Raw genomic sequence first — 24,468 nt, 5'->3', positions numbered from 1 at the left:
CTCAAGCCCTGCCCCATTCCTCCTACCTCCTGAAAAAAAGTTCTGAACATACACAGACACCAAATTGCCTTTCTGACAGCACCGAAGTCAGAACAGACTGACCTCCACTTCTTTGAACCCTCCCAAAAACTCACCTAAAATGAGCCCAAATCCTATTAGCTCCTCCTAAGTCCTTAGTACCCAATGGGGTAAGGAGTCTCTTGCTACAGCAGGCTTAATAAATGTAACTCTTGTTTTGTACTATATGCATGCTCCTGGAGGTATCTGGCTGGTAGGCATGGACAATTCCTAACATCTAGTAGGTGTTCAATAAATATTTAATGAGGGAAGGAAGGGAGGGAGGGAAGGAATTGTTAATGATTTAAGAAAAAAGTTAACTTTATGTTTTGAAGGACCTTTGTCATGCTCCTGGTGAATCTTTCTGGTTACCACTGCTTTTTTTGATGACCTTTACCAGAAGATAGCATCAAATTCATCTTCAGGTGTTCCACAGAATTTAGGTTGTTCTAACCTAATGATTCTCAACCTGGGCGATTTTGCCCTCCCCCACCAAGACATTTGGAAATGTCTAGAGACATTTTTGGTGGTCACAGCTGGGCAGAAGGAGATGCTATAGCATCTTTGGTGGGGGCACAGATGCTGCTAAGTGTTCTAATACACACAGAATAGGACCCCACAGCAAAGAATGATCAGGCCCCAAATGTCAAACTATTGAAATGGGAAACCCTATTAATCTCAAGTTCTCCATTCTGGCTTAATATTGGAATCACTTGGGAAACTTTGAAAACATCACCAAATTACCCCACTCACAGACATTCTGCTGTATTTAATCTGGGGTATAGCCTATGCAAGAGAACTTTTAAAAGACTTCCCCAAACATTCAAGAACATAGCCTAGGTTGAGATGCTGTCTCTGGAACCTGGGTGAAAATCTGGCTGCACCTGCCCTCTGTGGTCTTCTGGGTCCTTCTGTCTCTGGCTTCTTTGCGGACCTCTGACAGTGGTCGCTGGAGCACGCCTGCCAGGTCTTCATCTCCCAGCTTCCTCTCCCTTATGCCCTAGGACCTCAGGTGTCTCTAAATGACAGTGACGAGACGCTTCCTCCAGCTATGTGTTCACATTCTATTACCTTCTCTAAGCAGGGGACCGTCCTTTCCTCATCATTCCTGCTCTAAATCTGGCAAGACATCTTGGTGTCTTTGCAACGCCTTGTGTCTTGCTGCTAAGTGTAGCATGTAGACTGGCAGCATTAGATTCACCAAAGAGCCTCTTAGAAAGGTAGAACCTTGGGTCCTGCTCAGACCTCCCTGGGGAATTCATACCTTAAAATGTGAGAAGCCTTGTTTTGTTCATTCTGGAGATTTATATTCTCTTATGATTATTCTTATAATCGTAACTGTCATGACCATTCTTATTTCCATGCTTTAGTTTCTGCCCTGGTTGTGTGACCATCATCTAAAGATGTTCTTTTTATGCCTGAGCTCAGCCAGGTGTTCTGAACAGCAAGGGGGTTTCATTAGATACCAACGCTGCTGCCAAAAAAAAGCAAAGAACTGAACTGAGTCCACTCTAGGGTGGTGTGGCGGGGAGGCATGGCCATGGGGCAAGTACAACTGAGGAAAACCATCTTACCTTGGCTGAGCCGATGACCTGTCCATCCAGATAGGTGGAAACAGTACAATTTCTTTTCATCTCCTTGGTGACAACCACAGCCAGGTGGTGCCACTGACCACAGGCCAGCATCTGGCCACACCTGACCCGAAGCTGGCGTCCCGCAGAAGGCTCAGGGTCATCCTCGGGTTCCATGACATCTGGAAGAGAACACAAACAGCAGACCACGCCTGCAGTGTCAGAGAGCAGCAACCCAGCAGAAGCGGGCCTTGTGCCCATGGAGCCAACGCCGAGTCCCCCCACCACAGAATATTGACGACAGCAGCTGTCATTGCTGGAGCTCTTGCTCTGTGCCTGGCACTGAGGTAGGCACTATCGTGATTTCCATGTTACCATCCCGAGGCACAAAGAGGTTAGGTAACTTGCCTAAGGTTGCAGAGCCAGAGTTCAAGCCCAGGAGTCAGGCTGCAGGGTCTACCCCTCACTAGACTGCTGCCTCCACAGTGATGCACATAGGCTGGCACATACCTGCGAGGGAAGGAGCCTAGGCGGCTGTGCTGTGTGTAAAGGATGCCAAGCCAAACCCTGGGCCTTCCAGTGTCAATGTCTCACTATGAAATGGGGCACACAAGAACAGGCGTAGCCATAATACCCTGGCCTTGGCCATCTCAGGCCAGTTCAGGCCATCGCTGGCAGGTGAGCTTGGAGAGCCGAGCTGAGCTCTTTGAGGCAGAGCCAGGACCAGCCACCTGTACAACTGAGGGAGGGCTGGTCCCCCTGGCTCTTGGGCCAAGAGCTGCTGACTCAGCCCCACTTCTCCCAAGGGTGGGTGAAACCTTACCCAGGGGCTGAAGCTCTTTCTCTTCTGTAGACACAACCAAGGAGAGGTCTTCCGGGCAGAGGCTGACGGAGAAGCAGACGAAGGGCTGCTCGGTCCTGGCCAGGTGGCGTACCACGGTCAGGAAGCGCAGCGGGTGGCCCTCCGTGACTGAGCTGTGCCTGCTGATCAGGAACCAGCAGGAAAAGGTCAGGCCCCCTGGCGGAGGGAAGGACCTGGCAGCGCCTGGGGTCAGAACACAAGCACGCCCTTAGGCTTTGTCCTGCTGCGGAAGCCTGTCTAGACTCACTGTGGCTCTGACTCAGCAAAGGGGTGGCCCTACTGTGTGCTAGCACTGCGCCCCACCCGACTCACACCTATTTTACAATGACCCCACGCAGGAGGATGCTCTTGTCTCCTTATTCATACTTGCAGCAATAAGTCATATTCCCTCCAGGACTTGAACCTAGATCCTCGAAGCCTCTCTCCAATGCTGGCCCACCTATTATTCCATTCTGCCTTGCCCAGGGAGCGGAGACGTGGCACAGCCCTGAGACCCGTCATCATGTGGCCCACAGGTCAGCTGGTCTAAAGCCAGGCCATGTGCTACGTGGGGCAGAGGACCCCGGCCGAGCTTGGCTAAGCCCTGCCTGGGGAATATTCCACTCTAGGGAAACCTATGCCCTCCCACCTTGTAACAGGGTTGGTGGAACAGGCAGGGCCCACTGCCCTCACTGAATGGGCAGAATCAGGCTTGGAACCCTGCGCCGATGGGCCGTGAATGTAATGGCTCCTGAGCACCTACCCTCCCGTAGAAACCCAGACCCTGGCTCTCCTAACAAGGGGTGCCTGGTTTCCAGCCGAGTGCAGCGCTGTACAAAGCATGCCGAGGCCCAGTCGATCCCCACGTGAGCCAAAGACTGGACGGCCATCAACAAAGAACTCATGTTCTTCTCTAGAGAGCGCCGTAAGGTGGGGGTGAGGTGTCCATTTCAGCCTCTGTCAATCACTGACAAAATGCATCAAAGCCAGGCTCAGCCACCAACTCACCCACCGAGCCCATCAGTGCTAACAGAGCCCCCGCTCTGTGCAGAGCCATGGGCTGGGCCCTTGGGATGCACAGTGAACAGGACATCCCTGCCCGAAGGCAGGCATGACCAACGGGACAAGCGGGACCAAGAGGAAGACTCACGCTTTCTGGAAGTGCCAAGTGGAAATCTGAAATCAAGGCTCCCCAAGGACTTACTCCCAGGTCGGGGAGGGGACCTCAGCAAGCTAAACCCCCAGGGAAGCACCTACCTGTCCCAATCCCTCCAGAGACCGAGTATTCAGTGCTGGTTCCCATCACCGTAGACAGGGTTGGAATAAACAAACAGCTGGAACAGGAAAGTGTCTCAGATCATTGAACCGCAAGCCAACCTCTGGCGTGAGGTTTCCCCCTCTGTCCTTCTGCAGGAGCCTCACTCCCTCCTAGACCATGAGGCCCCAAGGACAGAAAGCACCTGATGCTGGCGCCATGACCCTAAGAAAGGCATCTGCTCTGGAGGCTAGAGGGGAGGGCAGTCCACACTGCACGTGAATGCAGACACACCAGGGGAATGAGAGGGTCCTGGCCCAAGACAGCTGGGGACACTGCCTCTAAGAAGCCACTGGGAAGACAGGGTGTCCATGACCCAGATATTTTCCACAGCTGAGTGTGAGAGACGATGGGAACTACACTTTTGTAATCAGTATTATAATTCACCCAAGGCACTGGGAAATCAATAGTGTATTTCAAGTATATGAAAGCCTGTCATACCCATAACCTTCCACAGACATGTCAAATTCCACAAAGGATGGAGCCAGGGCTGCCCTCTGAGGCTGCAGGTTGCGTGGGGAGGTCATGGAGATGAGGCTCAGTGCTGTCTGAAGGGCGGTGGTTGAGCCCTGGGATGGCCCTGAGGGCCTGCGGGCCTGTGTGACTGCTGAGCGAGGGCTGGTGTCCAGGGGATCCTCAGCAGGCACTGGTGTCACTGCCTGTGACCCTAGGGCAGCAAGCAGGAGAAGAGCTGTGTCTTTGCTCAAACCATTCCTGCCCCTCATCTGACAACAGCCCCCACATTTCTGCCACAGCCCCGAAGGAGGGCTCTGCAGAGTACCATGCCGTTCCTAACCCTGAGGGTGACCTCCTGGGCCCTCCGCTGGCCCTCCCACCTGGGCTCTCTGCTGATTGTCACAACACGGAACTATTGTGACAACCTGCTCCTCCTAGAAACTTCTTCTCACTTTAATTCTATCGTGGCCCCCACCTCTTTCCAATACAGGTTTTCTGTTGCTGTCACTGGCTTGCCCCATTGGCCGTCGCTCACTGCGGCTTTGTCTTGGTTCTCTGGCCTCCACACTCTCTTTCACAAAAGGCTGTCTCCTCGAAAGCTCTGGCTCCCACCCCTGGCTGCCGGCTCAAGCCTGACTCTCCATCCTTGCTTTTCAATTGGGCCTCCTTGCCTCAATGTCCTATGCAATCTTATATTCAGCATGTCCATGTCCTTCTTTTCTCCAAGCGGGTTCCCTGGACCAGCATCTTTCCAGGCACCAGGCCAATGCTTTGTCCTCCTGACCTCCTAACTCCCCCCTGAGCTGTGAGCTGTGCAGAAAGCTGACACTGTTCCTCTGCCCAGGGGCAGCGCTGGGTACTCCTGCACGCGCTGTGACATGAAGGTTTCCGTGCTCCAGGCCCAAAGGGGTCAAGTACACACTCATCATCACCATCTTGTATGGGGGTAGGGGTCTCCCTCCTTCCATATCTGGTCTTTATCTGGGGACCACTGATCTGATCCTTCTGCTTTTTCCTCATTTGCTCCATTGAGCAGCAGGCAAAATCATTTTTAAATCTGTCTGCTTCCCATATGTTGTAAAGGATCCCTTACAAGAAATGCATATTCTCTTTTAAATCCCATTATCCTGCCCCTACTCCTTCCTCTGTCCTCACCTGGGCATCCAGAGTCCCCTCCATGTACGTGAGATGAACTGAGGATTTTCGCTGCAGCCGATGGAGGTGGAGCAATTCCAAAACCTAGAAACTGTCTGAATGTCATAACAAACAAGAGAACCAAATGAAGACATTTCGCAAGCAGAAATTTTCTCCAGCTTCATCTGAGCACTGTCCTAGGTCCCAGAGCTCGCTGGCTCCCCCTCCAGGCCTTCCTCTCTCTGCCTGGAAAACCTTTTCTCAGGCCATACAGAAACAGGGCATCTCTGACCTGGCACTCAGACCAGAGAGCTGGTGAATTTAAGTGCTTTTGACTTAACCAGTGAGGATCCTGAGAGGAAAAGGGTTTTGTTGGAAAATAACTTTGTCACACTTTGTTTTTAAGTTTCTAATGGAATTGACTAATCATCTGAACTAAGCACGGTGGCCTTGTCTGACAGCCCCACAGCTAGAGGAGGAAAGAGGCTGGCCTGGCCCCTGGGTCCCATGCCTGCTGGCTGGAGGGGTTGCCTTCCGTCCCCCTGCACTTGGTCCTGTGTGTCAGCAGGGGTCCAGCTGGCCTGTGGCCCTGGGCACCACCCTCCCTACACCTACACTGTCTAGGGCAGGGTGGCCTGGCCACAAGTACTTAAGAGACCCCGACCTCCCTCCTAGAGTGTTTCTTTCCTCTGCTTTTCTGACTTCTGTGTCTGCTCCTCCTTGCGCATCTTCTCTCCCTGCTGTGGCTCTCCAGGAAACATGTGGCTTCATGGAGGGGCTGCAGTGCGAAGTCCCCACAGGACACAGTGGTGCTGCGTCTTTCCCCGTCCTTGTAGGGAGCCCAGTCGCGGCCCGTCACACCAGCTAAGCTCCCTGTGGTCTAGCCTCGTGGCAGTCAGGCCCCTACATCCTCCACCCTTCTCAGCAGGGCATCTTCACCTGGTCTGGTGAACTGCACAGGCCACAGGCCTCAGCCACTGCCACTCCCTTGAAGTCCCCCTCTTTATACCCAATCTCCCGACTTTGGTCCTCCCAGCTCCTCAGAGCTCCCACTCTGAACTGAGCATCCCATCCAGCGCTATTCTGTGTTGTCTGCAGGACCTTTTGCTTATTATCCCTCTCCCTGAGAACATCAGCTCCATGGGAGGGGCTACGTCCGCTCTGCGGGCCTCACACTGTTGCAGACCCAAGGCTCCTCCCTGGACTTGCAGTGTCCATTGCTGGGGAGGGGGAGGGGGCACTCTTACTGCCCACTGTGCACTCGCATGGCTGCCACGGGCTTGGCAGCATTTAACGTGCAGCACACGGTACCTTAACACGTCTGGTTCGATGGCTTGGGAAGCAAGCTTTTCAAAAATCCTGATGAGCCCCGAGTGCAAGGGGCTGCTGCTGGTGGTCAGAGCCTGGTGGCAGTAGGTCATAAGGGTCCTGAGCATCCCCGCCTCACACATGACCTGACGGTTCTTCTCCGACTTCACCAGGGACTGGATGTGACTGGTCACGGAGCACTGGATCTCCTTGGAAAGCTAAGAGTAACCAAAGCAAGCAGTGAGCCCTGGAGGTCGGCATGTTTCGTGGGCCACTTTGGTAAGCTCCCCACTAGGCCTTGAGTTGGTGGTGGTGTGAGGAGAGCCTGTTCTTACTGCACCCCATCTGTCCTGTGCCTCTCAGATGTGGCCTCCTCACAGGAGCTGCCAAACAGGTAGACAGCTTAAAAGAGACTGCAAACTGGCAAGCGAGAGGCTGCATCAGCCTGAGACATGTGCTTGACCCGCACAATGTTTAAACCGTTTCTGAATTGCTAACATTTAAAAGCATGGAGATTCCACGTAAAAGTCCAGACTTGTGGCCTCTCTCAAAAGGTGGAAAGATCTGGTCATGCTGCTTTGCCATCCTGTGTCTGTCAAGAAGCAGTGGGAGCTGGGCAGCGGCTATGCCCTCTAGCGGGTCCCACAACTCACCCCCTACCCACTGGCATCGCTCACTCAACAGTTCTGTGTTTGAGTTTGCGCCCCCAGTCTAGAAGGCGGAATCCTCCTGGGAGTGCCAGCCTGCAGCAGGTGCCCCACCCAGGCTGTTCGCTGTGGCAGCTGCAGCCCGCTCCGTCTTCACGTGCCAAACCACACCTGCTCATACAAGCCCTTGAAGTCACGGCTCCAGTGGGGAAGCCTTCCCTGCACCCCTCATCCTTTGTCCATCTCTCTGTGCTAAGCACTTTCAGACACACAGACAGCTGGCCTCTTATCTTCCTCCTACTAGATTTCAACTCACTTCACTATCTTTATGTCCTTGAAGCCCACAGGATAGAGTGCATAGAATCAGCTCAGTCAGTATTGAGCCAAATACAATACATTGTTTTCGCAATCTTCCTTGCTTCATAAAAGGGTAAACCCCTGGAATTCCTAGCCTCCATGGATATATAAATTGGGGGGTGGAATTTTCTTCATAAAAACTCTTAAGACTGCCCACATTTTCTTTTACTTTGTATAAGACTCTCTGAAATGACCAGGATACCAGTTAGATCTTAATGGAGTTTTCCTGCAGTGGAGGCTATGTGGGCTCCACCCAGACGTCCTTCTCCAGGTTAGTGTACCCATCACAGCTGCCCCTCCTGTGGAGGTCAACCTCCCCTAAGTTGTAGCTGCCCTGCTATGTAACCCCCATATATATGTTCATGCATGCATACATGTGTGTACATGTACACATACATGCACGTACACACATACATAAAAGTGTGCACACATAAATACAAACATATATACAGCGCCCCCAGACTACAGCCAATGAAGCCATGCCCTTCAGCCTCTGTGGTGCAATTCATGCTGAGAGCCCCACCCTGTAGGCTCAGGCTGAAGCTAGACTTCAGCTGATAGCATGCCCTCACTCAGCTCCTTCCCCTGCACCACTCTGCTTCCCTCACCTCCCTTCTTCTGAGTCCCTCCCTCCACAAATCCCATGCACCTGTAGCCCTGTTTCGGGCTCCACTTTGGGGAACCCAAGCGGAGACCCTAGCCTGCTTTTCATATTGCACACATTTGCCCTAGTCTCTGGTTTCAAGAAAAGGGATCTATGGTGATGTAGATTATGTCTAGCTTAGCCGACCAACGTAAAGCCAGGAGTCACCATAAAGGCACTTACTCTGGGACTCTGGACCCAACACTCAGAATCACCTCGCTCTACCATCACCTACCTCCCTGTGCATGTAGTTATTCGAGGCTACCCTGCCCAGAGATGGTCAAGAGTATGTCTGTATCACCAAGGGATAGAAATTTGTAATATGGCGTTCTTCTTCAGGCTGTGAACACAGTTTTGTAGCACATGTGTTTCAAGGACTACAATGTGTGGTGAAACATATTTACAGTGTTTGTCATCAGTGTCTAGATTTTTTTAAAAAGGAAGGGGTGGGACTTCCCTGGTGGTGCAGTGGTTAAGAATCCGCCTGCCAATGCAGGGTACACGGGTTCGATCCCTGGTGTGGGAAGATCCCACATGCCGCGGAGCAATGAAGCCCGTGCGCCACAACTACTGAGCCTGCGCTCTAGAGCCCGTGAGCCACAACCACAACTCCTGAAGCCTGCATGCCTAGAGCCTGTGCTCTGCAACAAGAGAAGCCACGGCAATGAGAAGCCCGTGCACAGCAACGAAGAGTAGCCCCCGCTCGCCACAACTAGGGAAAGCCCGCATGGAGCAACAAAGACCCAACGCAGCCAAAAATAAATAAATAATTTTTTTTTAAAAAAAGGAAGGGAAAAAAAAGGAAAAAAAAAAAAAAAAAGGAAGGGGTCACACAGCTCACCCTCCCATCCTCCCACGCCTTCCAAAAGCATGACGCCTATAGCTCCTGCCTCAAACTGACGGCATTCAGTGAAATTCCCATCATTACAATATCTTCGGTAATATTTTCAACTTAAAATTTTAGACTATTCAATTTTAGTTTAAAATATAAACTACATTAGAATGGTTTTCAGGGGGACTGCTCCCAGGTAGGATTTTGTCACTCTGTCAACATCACTGATGTCAAGGAGAGATCTCATCACTCAAAGAACATGGTCCCTGCAATGGACTGTTTGTGTTCTCCCCACCAAATTCATACGTTGAAACCTAACCCCCAGTGTGGTGGTATTTGGAGGTGGGGCCTTTGAGAGATGCTTAGGTCTTGAGGGCAGAGCCATCATGAATGGGATTAGTGGCCTTAGGAAAGAGACCCCAGACAGTTCCCTCCTCCCTTGCACCACATGAGGACACAGCAAGAAGAGTGCCATGAGTGTGGAAGTGGGTCCTCACCAAACACCGAATCTGCCAGCACCATGATCTTGGACTTGCCAGCCTCCAGAACTGTGAGAAATAAATTTCTGTTATTTGTAAGCCACCTGGTATATGGTATTTTGTTATAGTGGCCCGAATGGATGAAGACAATCCCCTTCCCTGTCACTGTGGTATCTGCACAGCCAGCCTGAGATGCTAGAGGGACATGTATAACCCAACAGGGACCAGAAACAGAAGAAAGAAATGTCGGATCTAATTTGCACTAAACAGTTCCATGTCTTTTACTTTAAGATGCTCTTCCATGTAGAAACCTCCCCAACCTCCTGACTCCCTTCCCCAAATCTTTCTTCCAATGCTCTAAGTGTCCCTTCCTACATCCAAAGAGCCCGCACCTCTGCCTTCCTTCTTCACTCTTCTCAAAACAGAAAAGCTGCTTCTACCCTCTTGCCCAGAACTCTCCCTCTCCCAGAACTTGGAATATTTGGTAACTGCAGTCTTTTAATTTGGGGTGAGAGTTGGGGAGACAGTCTGCATGAAATAAGATGCAAAAAAAACAACACAATGTATTATTAATAAGAATTAAAAACAAATGTCTACAACCTCCAATTTTTATTACCAGCACTTCACTTATTGCTTTGGGGACTTTTGGCTTTCCTTTTTGTTGTTGTTTTTGCTTTTTTTTTTCCTCACCAGAGCAGGAATACTTAAAATCTAAATATGCAAAAAAGAAAGAAAAAATTTTCAAAAGGGAGAAACAGAAATGCTGATCTTATCTAATGATGCCACAAGTTTACTCCAGAATTGCTCAATACCCCATAATGGAGGAGGGAAAAGTGATCGTCCTCATTATCGCTGCAGCTCTGTCAATACCAATATTGCCTTGTTTTGAATAAAATGTGCTGTTTTTTTCAATGTTGGTTCCAGTAAAATGGGGTTTTAGTGAAAATATGAGCAGTAGCAGGAAACCAGTCTGGTTTCTCCCCCTACAAATGGATTGATTTTCCTAACGCACATTACTTCCAATGCAGGAAGGGGATAGTGGTTCAATTAGGACTCAGTGGTAAGCGCTCAGGGTCATCAGCAGGCTGGACCCACAAGGCAAATTACCACAGAGAGATGTGCGGGGCTGCCTGTAGGAGTTTTCTGCCTTCTCCACTTAGCAGCTGAGTCTTCAAGTCTGTCCTTGTCCAGCTGTGGATGTTTAATCTTCTTTATCTCTCTCCCACCCCCCCCACTTTCTCTCCTGGTCCAGGTTAATATGGTGGTCCCAGAGCCCAATGAGGGCTGGGTCCTGGTGGGGTGGGTCCCTCCAAGGAGGCGTGGGCTATGAGTACATCAGTCCAGAGTGTGTCTTCTAGACATTAATCACGTAGTCCTAACTAAAAACCATCAGATGACCAGCATCTGCTTCCCCCAGACACTTAGAAAGAACTAGGGACTTCCACTGAGCTACTCAAATTTGGACTAGTCACTTATTCCAATTTGGCTGAAATGCTCTTTATTTGATGATTTTGGAAGAGAGATGATACATTTTAAGTGACCTCTGCTCTTCTGGGATGTCACAGGTAAATATGTGTTTTATTTGTAAAGATGTGTTTTATTTGACAAGTCGTTGTGGTTTTTATCTTTGCTTACTTAGAATTAGCTCTCTCTTTATATGGGCATAAACTTTCCATTATGCACAGCCCCCACCAGCCTAATACACTCGTTTGCATTGCCCACACGGCCTTATAGGCATGGGAGTCTGTGATCTTGGTTTAGGTGTAAGAGGGTCCAAATCCCATTGAATCAGTAGAATCCGTGTCCAAAGGCATGGCTTCCTGGATGTACTTGTACAGATTTGCAATGAAGACCAAGATGCATGTGGGTGCCTGCTTTAAATCTTCTGCTTCTTTTACAAATTACATACATATTTTGGCCAATACTTCCTGGTTACAGAAGCCTAGGATCCTATATTAATAAAATATTTGTCTCTTTCCAGCTTTACTTCCCAACCTCCCCTTTGGTCCACCGTGTACTCTACCCCAGTAACATCCTCACCCTTTGCTGAATACGCCATAACCTTTTTGACTGATGCCCAAAGTTGAAAATGTCCTTTCTAATCCCATCCCTTTGCTGAGGTCCTACTTATTAAAGAGACAATTCACACGTTCTCTCATCTAAGAAAACTTTTCTGATCTTCCTAACTAGCACTGTGTCCACACCTGAATCATTATAAACACCACACTATGACAAGCTATCTATCTGTTTACCAAGAACTGTGAACTGCTACCAGAGACAATGGCTCCTCATCCTTGTTTCCCCAGCACATATCCCTGTGCCTCAAACACAACAGCTGCCCAGTGAGTGCAAGCACAAGGGCACAGGTGTTCTAGGAAACAGCAGGTGCACTGGACCAGAGAAGGTGGTCAGAAAAGGTGATGTGCCAAGTGAGTGTTGAAGAATAATGAAAACAGTGCCAGGTCAGCAGGGGAAATGATCTTTCCTGAGCCTGTGGTCAGCCCTGAGATGGAGCATGAGGACATCACTAGGGAAATCCGCTTGTAAACATCCATCCAGGAGGATGCCTGCACAGCCTGGAACCTGAAACATCTGTGAAGAGTTTCCATCACCTTGGACACACACCCCCTCACTCCACGACAGCTAGGTCAGGTGAGCAGTGGGCTCCGTGAGACCCAACATCAGCTTCCAGACAGAACCCTTCCCCGCTGTGGCTTGGGCATCCTCGGTTAGCTCAGAGAAGGAGGGATTAACTTACCCTGAGTATCTCTATTGCTTTGGCCAAAGTAAACTGCTGACACAACTCTTTTAAGATATACTTTTTAAACAGATGTGTTGTTGTTGCTATTGTTAGCAGGTCTCCACACACGATTGTCTGGAGAAGATTCCTCAAACAAGACTACAGAGTCCACAGTCTCTTGTAGAGATAAGAGATCCATTTCCAAGCATTCTGTGACTCCAGTCCCGGTGTGTTGCTTCTGAGCTTCCAAATAGACATTTACCCTTCCTTCATCTTCTGGGCACAGGGCACACGAATATCTACCTAGAAGTAGGTACTCATGTTGATTTGACACTAACTAAAGGGAAACTTGGGCTAGTTATTTACTTTCTCTGGGCCTCAGTTTCCTTAGCTTTAAAATGAGAATAATGAAAATACCTACCTCACTGGTATGTTTTTGAAACAGCATTTGTGAAAGTGCTTTTCCTTAAAGGATGCAAATGTTTTCAGAATATTAATCCCTTTTAGTTGCAGTCTTCTTTTCTTACCTTGTATCAGTAAGGTTCCTGATTAATTATCATTTGTATTTATCAATTAATTTATCAATTGTATAATGCCAGCTGGAAATATACCTAAAATGTATTACCTTCCATTTTGTATTTCTAAAATCTTATATACTGTGACTCAGAGTCCTAGGAACATCGAGTACCAAAGCCAGAAGAGAAAGGTAGGGGGTATGAGAGCACATACTGCATGCCAGATAGTCCTAAGGACACCCGAACTATACTTCCCACTACTCTTCTCAATGGGAAAATATTATGATGAGAATACTGAGACTGAAGAGGTTACATCAATTTCCTAAGGTGACATAGCCCATGAGTGGTAGAACTGGCACCCCAACCCAGGTCTTACTTCAAAGCCCATGTTTTTAAGACTGAGTCATGCACTCATTATAAGGAAGGGAACTCAGTATCTCATAAGGGGCATAAACTGATGGCTTACAGAAGTGTTTTATTTGGTGGGGGTAGTTTGGCTTTGCTTTTGTCTTGTTTCCCCCTAGCTAGATGTGAGTAGCTCTAGGCAGGGCAAGTACACTTCCCTATGACCACAGGTCTCACCATTCCTTATTGTTTACACCTACACATTTACTTTACGACTCTGGCCCCAGGACACTGTGTCTGCAACCCCTGTGATCTAGGCCAAATCTGAGTAGCTGAAATTGAGGTGCAGAGAAAGGAAGTGGCCCATGTTAAGTCATAGAAATAACGATGGTAAAGGACTGGAGGAAAGGTCGCCAGATAATTGGACCAGAGCTCACCCTATCAACTTTAACTTCCACTCCATCATTCTATGTCCACTGTAGCTTCCTTTTGATGCTCTTCATCTCCATGCAAGATTATGTCCATTTGTTCTATTTAAGAAGCTACCCTAAGAAGCCACTTGGATTTTGACCAGGATCTGAGACTTTTCCACCCAGGGACAATAAAAATATTTGGAGAAGAATGGGGTCAGAATGAAAGAGCAGAAGAAACACAGAAATTCAACATATTTGAAATCTCTCATGTGTTATAATTTAATAAAGCAAGACTCCTACTTTGCCAATTTCCTTGTTGAAGGAAATGGCTCTTTTCAAATAGCTTGCCCTTACACAATGCTATCCAGGGCTATTAATGCTGTCAATACTTGAGCTATTTGAAACCCACATGATTAGTTCAATGTGTTTGAAATACAGGCTAATTCCAGAAAATGGCACCCTTTCCAAATTGAGGTGCAAATCAGTTGACAGATACAGCCCGAGCCTGATCTTTTTTCTGTCCCATCATACTGTGTGGGAGGTTTCCATTGCAGTAGAATCTGGAACACACCCAACAGTGAGGGGAGGTGCACACTGACTATAGACAACAGTCTCTCTAATGCCCAGGTCTGATCACGTCCTTGCTTTCCAACTGCCTCCCACCCACGGCTACCACCTCCCTACAGGGAAGGCAACTTGGTGCAGTGGCAGGAGGTCCTGGAGCCTCCCATCAGGCACATCCACCACCTAGCTATGATGTTAACTCTGTCACTTAAGTGCTACAAGTTTCAAGTCCTCATCTGCGAAGTGGGAATACTGATGTCTACCTTGCAGGGTTATTACGAAGATCAAATGATAAAACGCTTGTAAAGTTTCGGCAACTAATAGCAGTAGCTACACCAGTCAGCAAGTGTTTCCCATGGTGCCTTGTATGTTCTGCTTGCCATGTTAAGTGCTCCTGCATTGCTTCAGCTGATCCTCACAATAATGCCATGAGGAAGATGATATTATTCTCCCCATACTACAGCAAAGAAAATTAAGGGTCGTGGAGGTTAGATAATTTCCCATGGTTCTGTGACTGTTAAGTGGCAGAGAGATTTGACCAAAATCTGTCATCTTCAGAGCCTCATATAGTGGGTGCTCATTAACCACAGCAGTGATGATGATAACGACAAAGGATGGTAATCCAATAAAATCCAACTGCCTGTGTATGGTACTCAAGGCCCTCACGATGTGGCTTCAACCAACTTCTCCTGCCCCATTTACTGCCTTTCTACCCGCATGGTCTATCCTCACCCAACTGAACTATTTGAAGTCCCCGCATGGGCATCTTCACGTGTGCCTCTCTCTGTTGTCTTGTCCCACCCTCCTCTACCTGGTCTGGCATAGACAGGTCTCTTCTTTAAAGTCTGGCTCCAGTGTCCCCATCTCTGTGTGGCTTTCTCTCCCCTCTGCCCCAAGGCCCTGTGGGCAAACCTTTGTTACAGTTAGAATATCTAACTATCTTCTCCACTCGTCTGAGTACCCACCCTCCAACTCAGACTGTGTGTTACTGTGACATTGGTCTCTGAATCCCCAGTGGTACCTAGTAGGTGCTGCGTAATTATTCATAGAAGTAAATACATGACATTGGTGGCCCCAACACAGGCTGAGTTCCACCTCTGTGAAACTGGATCTGACTTCCCACCCTCTGAGTTCCCATTGTCATGCACAGAGCAAATAACCCTCTGCTAAGACATGAACGGAAGTGCAGTGGTGCTGGGATAAGAGAGCTCTCCACTACTGGTCAGAGTTCTAGCCCAGAGCCACGTCCCTACAGCAAGCCCCTCATGGCTGCTGAGCATGCCAGAAAGAAAGAGAAAAGGCCTTTCTTCTCAGTTACTTCTTCCAGGGGCCAACTCAGCTCCAACAGAACTGAGCTGGACTCCACTTTTGCCTTGTGCTTGGTACAGCAACATTCACAATAAAATTCCTATAGTCCAATTTTAATACTGGCGATGATACAAGAGGAAAAAAAACTCAGCTGGATTATTTGTTTCCGAAAGCAGCTCGCACTGCTAGCATTTTGCAGAGGGAAAAACCCCCTCTTGGTCATGAACAGAACAAATTTAATTTGGCCACAATTAGAAATAAACCAGACAACCCATGTAAGTAGTTAAGTTGTTGCTTCTAAAATGATATCTGTACCTTGGAAAGCTATCAATTTCTCATCCATAAGGCAGGAAGAGCATCTGAGGGATGTAAAGTGGGTAAGAGTATAGGGATGCTGGGAATCACCAGGCCCACCTAAAGGGAGATGAGTGGGAACTCACAGTCCATCTTTTTTTTTTTTTTTTTTTTTTTCTTTTGCGGTACACGGGCCTCTCACTGTTGTGGCCTCTCCCGTTGCGGAGCACAGGCTCCGGACGCACAGGCTCAGCGGCCATGGCTCACGGACCCAGCCGCTCCGCGGCATGTGGGATCTTCCCGGACCGGGGCACGAACCCGTGTCCCCTGCATCGGCAGGCGGGCTCTCAACCACTGCGCCACCAGGGAAGCCCCTCCATCTTTTTAGTAATACTGCCATCTACTGAAACTTCCAGCTGCTGTCTCTGCCCCAAAACCTGCAGTCCTTCTGTCAGTTTCATTTCAGCATTTTCTTGTGTGTGTCTCATTTCTCATTTGATTTACTATTCTGTTTGTTGTTACGAGGTTTCCCCCCGCCCCCCCCCCTTTCAGAAGTTAATTACTGTAATTACCCAACTTTTAATAGCTGCTGATTTGGCATCTGCAGAAGATTTCTGAGAAAATGTACCACTACATTTCATTTGCATATTTGAGAGACAGTGCATGAGAGTTAGACTTTTCCTAAATTACTTATTGTGACCTGAATAGAGAAAAAGTATCCTGCCAAGTGGAAGCCTCATTTGCATACTTAATTTGTCCAATTACCATCACAGGATGAGGGAAAGTTCCTCCCCACACACTGATGTGACAACTCACGGTGTTTATCTGAAACTGGGGCTCATCCACAGAGTCTTCATGCACTAGGAAGCGGAAGGACAGGCCACTGTCTGCTCTGCATCACTTCGTCAGTCATCCTCATGGTGGAGTTTTGCACAACGTGTTTATCAGCAACCGTTTGACTGCTAAGACCACCCAAACCACTGGCTTGGCTGTTCTCATTGCAAGTGCATTGCAGGGTATGAAATACAGCTAAGGAAGCCCAGATGCATGACCCTGCATTCTGCAAGAGCTGCAGAGATGAGAGATCTATTCATGAAACACGTCTTGACCTTGAGCCTAGAAGTGACTTTTAGATCTCCCCTCAACACCTCCATGATTTTAGGAAGTTACACAACTCTCCTGAGCTTCAAGCACCTGCAAAATGGGGGAGATTCTCATTTTAATGAGCTGTTATGAACACTGATTAATGTTCCTGGAATAGAAGTAACACTCAATGTGTATTAGTTTCCAATATGCTCCAGGCAGAACCTGTCGTGAATACTAAGGTAAAGAAAGTAAGGTCCCAGGCTTTAGATAACCAAATGACTTGAAGACATTTGATTTAGGGGTCAAATAATTTTATCCATCAGTTAGATGCCTAAGGCAAGTGTGGTGGCTGGTCTTTAAAGATGGCCCCCAACAATTCCCCCTCTCCTGTACACGCAAGCCACCCCTCACGTCAGTAAAGGAGACATAGGTCCCTTCTCGCTGAGTCTAAGCTGAACCTGTGACTCACTTTGACCAACAGAATGCCATGGAAGTAATGCCATGGAAGTAATGGCTTGTTCCAGGCAAAAGCCTCCAGAAGGCTCGGCATCTTCTGTTTTTGTGCTTTTGGGAACCCTGAGCTGCTATGTGGCCTGCTAGAGAATCCAGGTGGAGGTATACAGGTAGAAGCCAGATGGTGAGGGCTACATGGAGGAGAAGCCAGACCCTACCAAGGCCCCAGACATCTGACCCAGTTGGGCCAGCCTAGGAGCCTCTCTCCATTTGAGCCAGCTTGTGAAGTGCCAGCTCGGTGAGTGGAGAACCCATCTTGGTGCCCAGCTGATACCATGTGGAGCAGACAGAAGCTGTCCCTGCGGTGCCTGTCTAAACTCCTGACCCACAGAACCACGAGGAAGAACGAGACCATTATTGCTAACTTGGCAGCCCTTTGTAATACAGCGATAGATAACTAAAGGAGCAATCAAACCCGTTTTAGCCCAGGCTACTGCTGTTCCATAAATGTTGAAAACTATAAAGTGCATTCCATTTCACTATTAGATGCATCCCTACTCATCGGTTTGATAATCACTTTATCGTCACCTTCCAGCAGAAGATCATGAACCACATAAAGGATTCCAGTTACAAAGAGACATGTAGACATGGAATTGAGTTAGTCCTTTTTTAACTCCTGTACCTAGTTTACAGAATTTCCTAAGTAAAACAGTCCCTTCCTTCCACATCAAGGCTTTTGCTCCTCCACTCCCTCCACTTCTCACCAATTTCGGAGGATTTGCAATATTTTTACTAAGCCATTGTCATTTTCAATGATTAATAACACCCCTATAGCTGACCCTTGAACAACACAGGTTTAAACTGCACAGGTCCACTTATGCATGGACTTTTTAAAATAAATATAAGACCTGTATTTTCATTTTACAGTTCCTTACCTGAGTGTAGGGAAAAGTTTATATTCAATTAGAGATCACAATATGTGGAATCAAAACTAGCATTTGAGTCCTGATTCTATCCAAACCTTTTCACCTTCCTGTCCTTGGGTGAGTCATTTATCAACTCCTTTGTTTTTGAGGCAGAGATAGTAGTACACTGTGTGAGGGTCAGCACCCTTAACCCCCATGTTGTTCAAGGGTCAATTGTAGTCACCATTTCTTCTTAAAACATATCACCTCCTTTTTTTTTTTTTAGGAGTTTATTAATTAATTAATTAATTTTTGGCTGTGTTGGGTCTTCGTTTCTGTGCGAGGGCTTCCTCTAGTTGTGGTGAGTGGGGGCCACTCTTCATTGCGGTGCGCAGGCCTCTCACTATCGCGGCCTCTCTTGTTGCGGAGCACAGGCTCCAGACGCACAGGTTCAGTAGTTGTGGCTCACGGGCCTAGTTGCTCCGCGGCATGTGGGATCCTTCCAGACCAGGGCTCGAACCAGTGTCCCCTGCATCGGCAGGCAGATTCTCAACCACTGCGCCACCAGGGAAGCCCTATCACCTCCTTTTTAACTCCAGGACAAAACAAAGCTGGACCCGCACCCCCGTGAGTCCCCATTCTCCTATAGACGCCACTGCTGTGCAGGGGAAAGACCATAAGAACTGCCACCAGGTAGGACCACATTCAATACCAGGTCCACCAACTCAGAATCCTTAAAAGGCACGTACATTGTCTGAGACTCGGTTTCCCCACTGGCTAAAATGGAAACAATGATACTCCCCACCAAACATCTATGAGGGTAAATCATCAGTGAAAGGGTGTGGCACCGTGCCTGGTACATGGTAGCTGCTCAGGTCAAGTAATTTCCTTTCGTCTGCTGCTAATTCAAGAGCGTATTTTCCAGGGCTTCCCCAACTTCAAGTTTCTTTCTCAGAACCTCTAGAGAACATATTCTCTAAATTGAGAGCACTTCCTGAGAATCTGCCTCGTTCTGTTGCTTTCACCGGTATGAGCGCGCCTCGCTGCAGTGGGGCCGTCAGTGCTGCCAGGACAGGAGCTAAGAGCCACCTTGACTCCCCCCTCTTCCTGCTTCCTGCGCCCCGTTCATCTCAGGGCCTTGATTCTATCTCCCAATAGGTCTCTTGACTCCTTGCTCTACACACTTTCCCACAGACGCCACCATAATCAAGCTACCACTATGTGTTACCAGTCTGTGGAAATGGCTTCCTAACTGCTGTCCCCATTCTCTTCCACGCAGCCCCATTCCCAGGCCACTCTCCATGCAACAAGAGATATTTTTAATACAAAAACCTGATCGTGTCCCCCTCCATTCACTTGAGAGAGACTTCGTGTTGCCCTTGGGATAAAACCCCACAGCTTGTCAGGGCAGCAGCCTTCCTCCGCCTGCCCCATCGGGCACATTTCCAGCTCTCCCGCTTTGCTCCCACCCCAGACACCTGCAGCAGGCTCCTTCCCACCTGCTTAATTGCTACTCATCTTTCAGGGCTCTGCTTAAATGTTACCATCAAAGAGATGGCTTCCCTGACATCCACACCTTCATCTAAATTAGATTTAATTAGGTCTTCCCCCTCCACTTCCATTCCCATTATTCTCTGTCAGCACCCATTTTTTCCCCTTAATATCACATGTGACAATTTGTAATAGTAGAGCTTATTTACTTAGTCTGTCTGCCCCACCACCACCTCCCGGTCCCCACCACAGATGTGGGCTCCTTGGACAGTGCTCAGTTCTCATCCTGTTAGCCCTGCATGTCCTACATAGAGCGCCGAGCCAGGGTCACAGCCAATATCCAAGCAATGGATAAATTAATGGGGAGCAGAGGACTTCTGGTCCCACCAATGCCCAGCACTGTATGTAGCACTTATATGGGACTTGCCTCATGAAGGTAAATCATTTCATTCAGTTTTTGTTTGGCTGTTGTTTTTAGAAGGTCACATCACCAACAGGAACAATCTGTTTTGAGTGGCCATGGAAGGGTGGGCAGAACTCAATCAAGGGTCTCAGACCCACTGATACTCCCCTGCAGGAGGCACTTCACGAAGGAGGCTCTGTTCATACAGGGGACTGGAGGCAAAGGCAAAAAGGGAAAGGGAGTCTCTGGCCAGAGGAGCTTAAAAGATCAGTCACGTGAAAAAGACAAACTCATGTGTTGACAACAAGTACCTGAGGGTGATCTTCATGGTACAACTGAGGCAGCAGCCTCACCACGATGCACAGGACCCCAGGGTGCATGATCACGGCATCACCTTCATCCGTCCTGCAGAGAGAGGGAAGCAGGACATCAGACTTAAGCCTTCTCTTCTGCTTTCCACAGAACTTTCTGAATCTTTCTAACACAGGCCATGATACATAACCACAGCCTACCACTTAATTATATGACTTTGAACTAATTAATCTGAGCCTAAGTTCCCCCAACGGCACAATGGAGCTAACAATGCCATACTTTCCGCGTAGAGTCACAGAATAATGCCGCTGTGCACTAAGGCACAGTGTCCGGCACAGAGCAGATGCTTAACGAAGTTAGTTCCCTGGGCCGCTACCCTCTCTCCAGATATGTGGGAGGTGGAGAAGCTCTCATTTTATATCAAACAAACACACAAAGGACCGTGTCTGGATCCCTTCAAGATGGTGTAAGCACACTCTACTCTGTCCTACCCACTGAATTAAACTAAAACCCCAGATAGAACGCATGAGCAGCTCTCTGAGGACTCTGAAAAGTAAACAGTAGCAAAGCAGGAAACCAAACCCAAAGCACCATGCAACTGGTAACGTGTTTCCTGGGGCTTCCCCGTCCAGCATCTCCCAGAATGGTCTTACAAGGAGTAAGAACCGCACACCACGTGTGGACAGAACAGACACAGCCTCCAAGAGGAGGCTCTATTTCTAGTCTAAGGAGTGAGGAAAGAGGCTCCAACAGGGCCCAGAGCATGGAGGAAAATCCCTGGAATTTTCTTTGTTGAGTTTCTCCATTCTTTCTCACTTCAGCCTCCAAGAAACCGCACAGCAGCAGCAGTGACCAGGCAGGCATCTGAAATTCTCGGAGAGGGGAACCCTTCTCTCTGACCAGAGGAACTCTGGTCCCAAGAGTCAGGCAAAATCCCCAATGTTTTTGTCTCTCTTTTTCGTCTCCCTGCTTGGCCCCAGAGACAGATGCAATTGTGGGAAGTGCATGGCAGAGCAGAGAAACTAAAGCTCCAGCTTTCTAGACAGAGGAGAAGGAAGGGACCCCAGAGAGCCAGGAAGTGTCGGGAAGATGATGAAGAGGAGGAGACTTAAGAGTGAAACCACTACGTTGTGTATCAACCTCTGAGCTCAATTCTGAGCTGCACATGTGTGGATCTGACCCTAAACCACATTCCAAAGGCTTTGAGAACTGCACAGGAAGAGGTTTGAAAAAGTTTAAAAAATTGAAAAACCACTCGCTAAGCTAGCAAAGACAGAAAAAGACACAAATTACCAACATCAGAAATGAAAGAGAGAATACCACTACACACCCCACAGAAAGGATAAGAAAATACTACAAATAACTCTGTGCACAGAAATCTGACAACCGAGATAAGATGGACCAGTTCCCTCAAAGCCACAGACTACCAAAAGTAAGCAAGAAGGAATAAATAACCAGGGCAGTTTATAGCTGTCACAAAGACTGAATATGTAGTTTAAAGCCTTTCCACAAAGAAAACTCCAGCCCCAGATGACTCCACTGGTGAATACTACCATACATTTAAAAGATAAATAACACCAATTCTATACAACTTCTTTCAAAATATACAAGAGAACACTTCCCAGTGCATTTTATGAGACCAGAATGACTCTGATATCAAAAGCAGACAAAGCCAGTATAAGAAAAGAAAACTACCTGCCAACATCTCTTAGAAAAATAGGTGCAAAAATCGTCAATAAACTACTGGAAATCAAATATAACTATATATAAAATAAATAAGGCACTATGGCCAATTTGTCTTATCCCACAAATGCAAGGCTGGTTCACTATTCAAATATCAGCCAATGCAGGGACTTCCCTGGTGGCACAGTGGTTAAAAATCCACCTGCCAATGCAGGGGGCTCAGGTTCGAGCCCTGGTGTGGGGAGATCCCACATGCTGCAGAGCAACTAAGCCCGTGTGCCACAACTACTGAGCCTGCACTCTAGAGCCTGTGAGCCAAAACTACTGAGGCCCACATACCTAGAGCCTGTGCTCCACAACAAAGAGAAGCCACCACAATGAGAAGCCCGTGCACTGCAATGAAGAGTAGCCCCTACTTGCCACAACTAGAGAAAGTCTGCGTGCAGCAACGAAGACCCAATGCAGCCAAAAAATAAATAAATAAATAAATAATAAAATTAAGGACTAGAAAATTGGTTCAAGATGGCAGAGTAGAAGGACGTGTGCTCACTCCCTCTTGTGAGAGCAACGGAATCACAACTAACTGTTGAACAGTCATCAACAGGAAGACACTGGAACTCACCAAAAAAGATAACCCACATCCAGAGTCAAAGAAGAAGCTGCAGTGAGACGGCAGGAGGGGCGCAATCACAATCAAATCAAATCCCATAACTGCTGGGTGGGTGACTCACGAACTGGAGAACACTTATGCCACAGAAGTCCACCCACCAGAGTGAAGGTTCTGAGCTCCACATCAGGCTTCCCAACCTGGGGGTCTGGCAACAGGAGGAGGAATTCCCAGAGAATCAGACTTTGAAGGCTAGCAGGATTTGACTGCAGGACTTCAACAGGACTGGCGGAAACAGAGACTCCACTCTTGTGGGGCACACACAAAGTAGTGTGTGCATCAGGACCTAGGGGGAAGGAGCAGTGACCCCATTGGAGGCTGAACCAGACCTACCAGCTAGTGTTGGAGGGTCTCCTGCAGAGGTGGGGGGTGGCTGTGGCTCACCGCGGGGACAAGGACACTGGCAGCAGCAGCTCTGGGAACTACTCCATGAGCCCTCCCAGAGTCTGCCATTAGCCCCCCGAAAAGAGCCTATAGCCTCCAGTGTTGGGTTGCCTCCGGCCAAACAACCAACAGGGAGGGAACTCAGCCCCACCCATCATCAAACAAGCAAATTAAACTTTTACTGAGCTCTGCCCCCCAGAGCAACACCCAGCTCTACCCACCACCAGTCCCTCTCATCAGGACTTGCACAAGCCTCTTAGATAGCCTCATCCATCAGAGAGCAGATAGCAGAAGCAAGAAAAATTACAATCCTGCAGCCTGTGGAAGGAAAACCACAGTCACAGAAAGACAGACAAAATGAAAAGGCAGAGGACTATGTACAAGATGAAGGAACACAATAAAACGCCAGAAAAACAACTAAATGAAGTGGAGATAGGCAACCTTCCAGCAAAAGAATTCAGAATAATGATAGTGAAGATGATCCAGGACCTCGGAAACAGAATGGAGGCACAGATAGAGAAGATGCTAGAAATGTTTAACAGAGACCTAGAAGAATTAAAGGACAAACACCTAGAAGAATTAAAGAACAAACAAACAGAGATGAACAATACAATAACTGAAATGAAAAATACACTAGAAGGAATCAATAGCAGAATAACTGAGACAGAAGAATGCATAAGTGACCTGGATGACAGAATTGTGGAATTCACTGCCACAGAGCAAAGTAAAGAAAAAAAAGTGAAAAGAAATGAAGACAGCCTAAGAGACCTCTGGGACAACATTAAACACAACAACATTTGCATTATAGGGGTCCCAGGAGGAGAAGAGAGAGAGAAAGGACCCGGGGACATTTTTGAATAGTTGAAAACTTCCCTAACGTAGGAAAGGAAATAGCCACCCAAGTCCAGGAATCACAGAGAGTCCCAGGCAGGATAAACCCAAGGAGAAACACCCCAAGAAACATAGTAATCAAATTGACAAAAATTAAACAGAAAGAAAATTATTAAAAGCAACAAGGGAAAAATGACAAATAACATACAAGGCAACTCTCATAAGGTTAACAGCTGATTTCTCAGCAGAAACTCTACAAGCCGAAGGGAGTGGCATGATATATTTAAAGTGATGGAAGGGAAGAACCTACAACCAAAATTACTCTACCCGCAAGGATCTCCTTCAGATTCAATGGATAAATCAAAAACATTACAGAAAAAAAAAAAAAAAAAAAAAAAACCAAAAGAAATTTAAAAACCACAAAACCACCTCAA

At 47.9% G+C, this 24,468-nt stretch overlaps 1 protein-coding gene across 5 annotated transcripts in view; it reads right to left on the bottom strand.

Moving 5' to 3' along the window:
* WDFY4 (WDFY family member 4) overlaps nt 1-24,468 on the bottom strand; it is a 271,838-nt gene that overhangs the window by 181,642 nt on the left and 65,728 nt on the right. For all 5 annotated transcript variants that reach the window (XR_003002427.1, XM_024739045.1, XM_024739044.1 and 2 more), the window contains 7 exons: nt 20,469-20,562; nt 6,686-6,900; nt 5,396-5,490; nt 4,226-4,451; nt 3,727-3,803; nt 2,452-2,673; nt 1,632-1,810 (listed from right to left, as the gene is read on the bottom strand). Coding sequence is in view for 4 of the 5 variants with exons in the window: in XM_024739045.1 (XP_024594813.1) it covers nt 1,632-1,810; nt 2,452-2,673; nt 3,727-3,803; nt 4,226-4,451; nt 5,396-5,490; nt 6,686-6,900; nt 20,469-20,562 (1,108 nt within the window). In the remaining variant the exon portion in view is untranslated. The remainder of the gene's footprint in view (nt 1-1,631; nt 1,811-2,451; nt 2,674-3,726; nt 3,804-4,225; nt 4,452-5,395; nt 5,491-6,685; nt 6,901-20,468; nt 20,563-24,468) is intronic.

The sequence above is a fragment of the Neophocaena asiaeorientalis genome, unplaced genomic scaffold (genome assembly GCF_003031525.2).
Source record: "Neophocaena asiaeorientalis asiaeorientalis breed wild unplaced genomic scaffold, Neophocaena_asiaeorientalis_V1.1 scaffold202, whole genome shotgun sequence".
In the NCBI taxonomy this organism is placed as follows: Eukaryota; Metazoa; Chordata; class Mammalia; order Artiodactyla; family Phocoenidae; genus Neophocaena; species Neophocaena asiaeorientalis.
The sequence above is the reverse complement of the archived record's forward strand: the minus strand, read 5'-3'. Positions and strand labels throughout refer to the sequence as shown.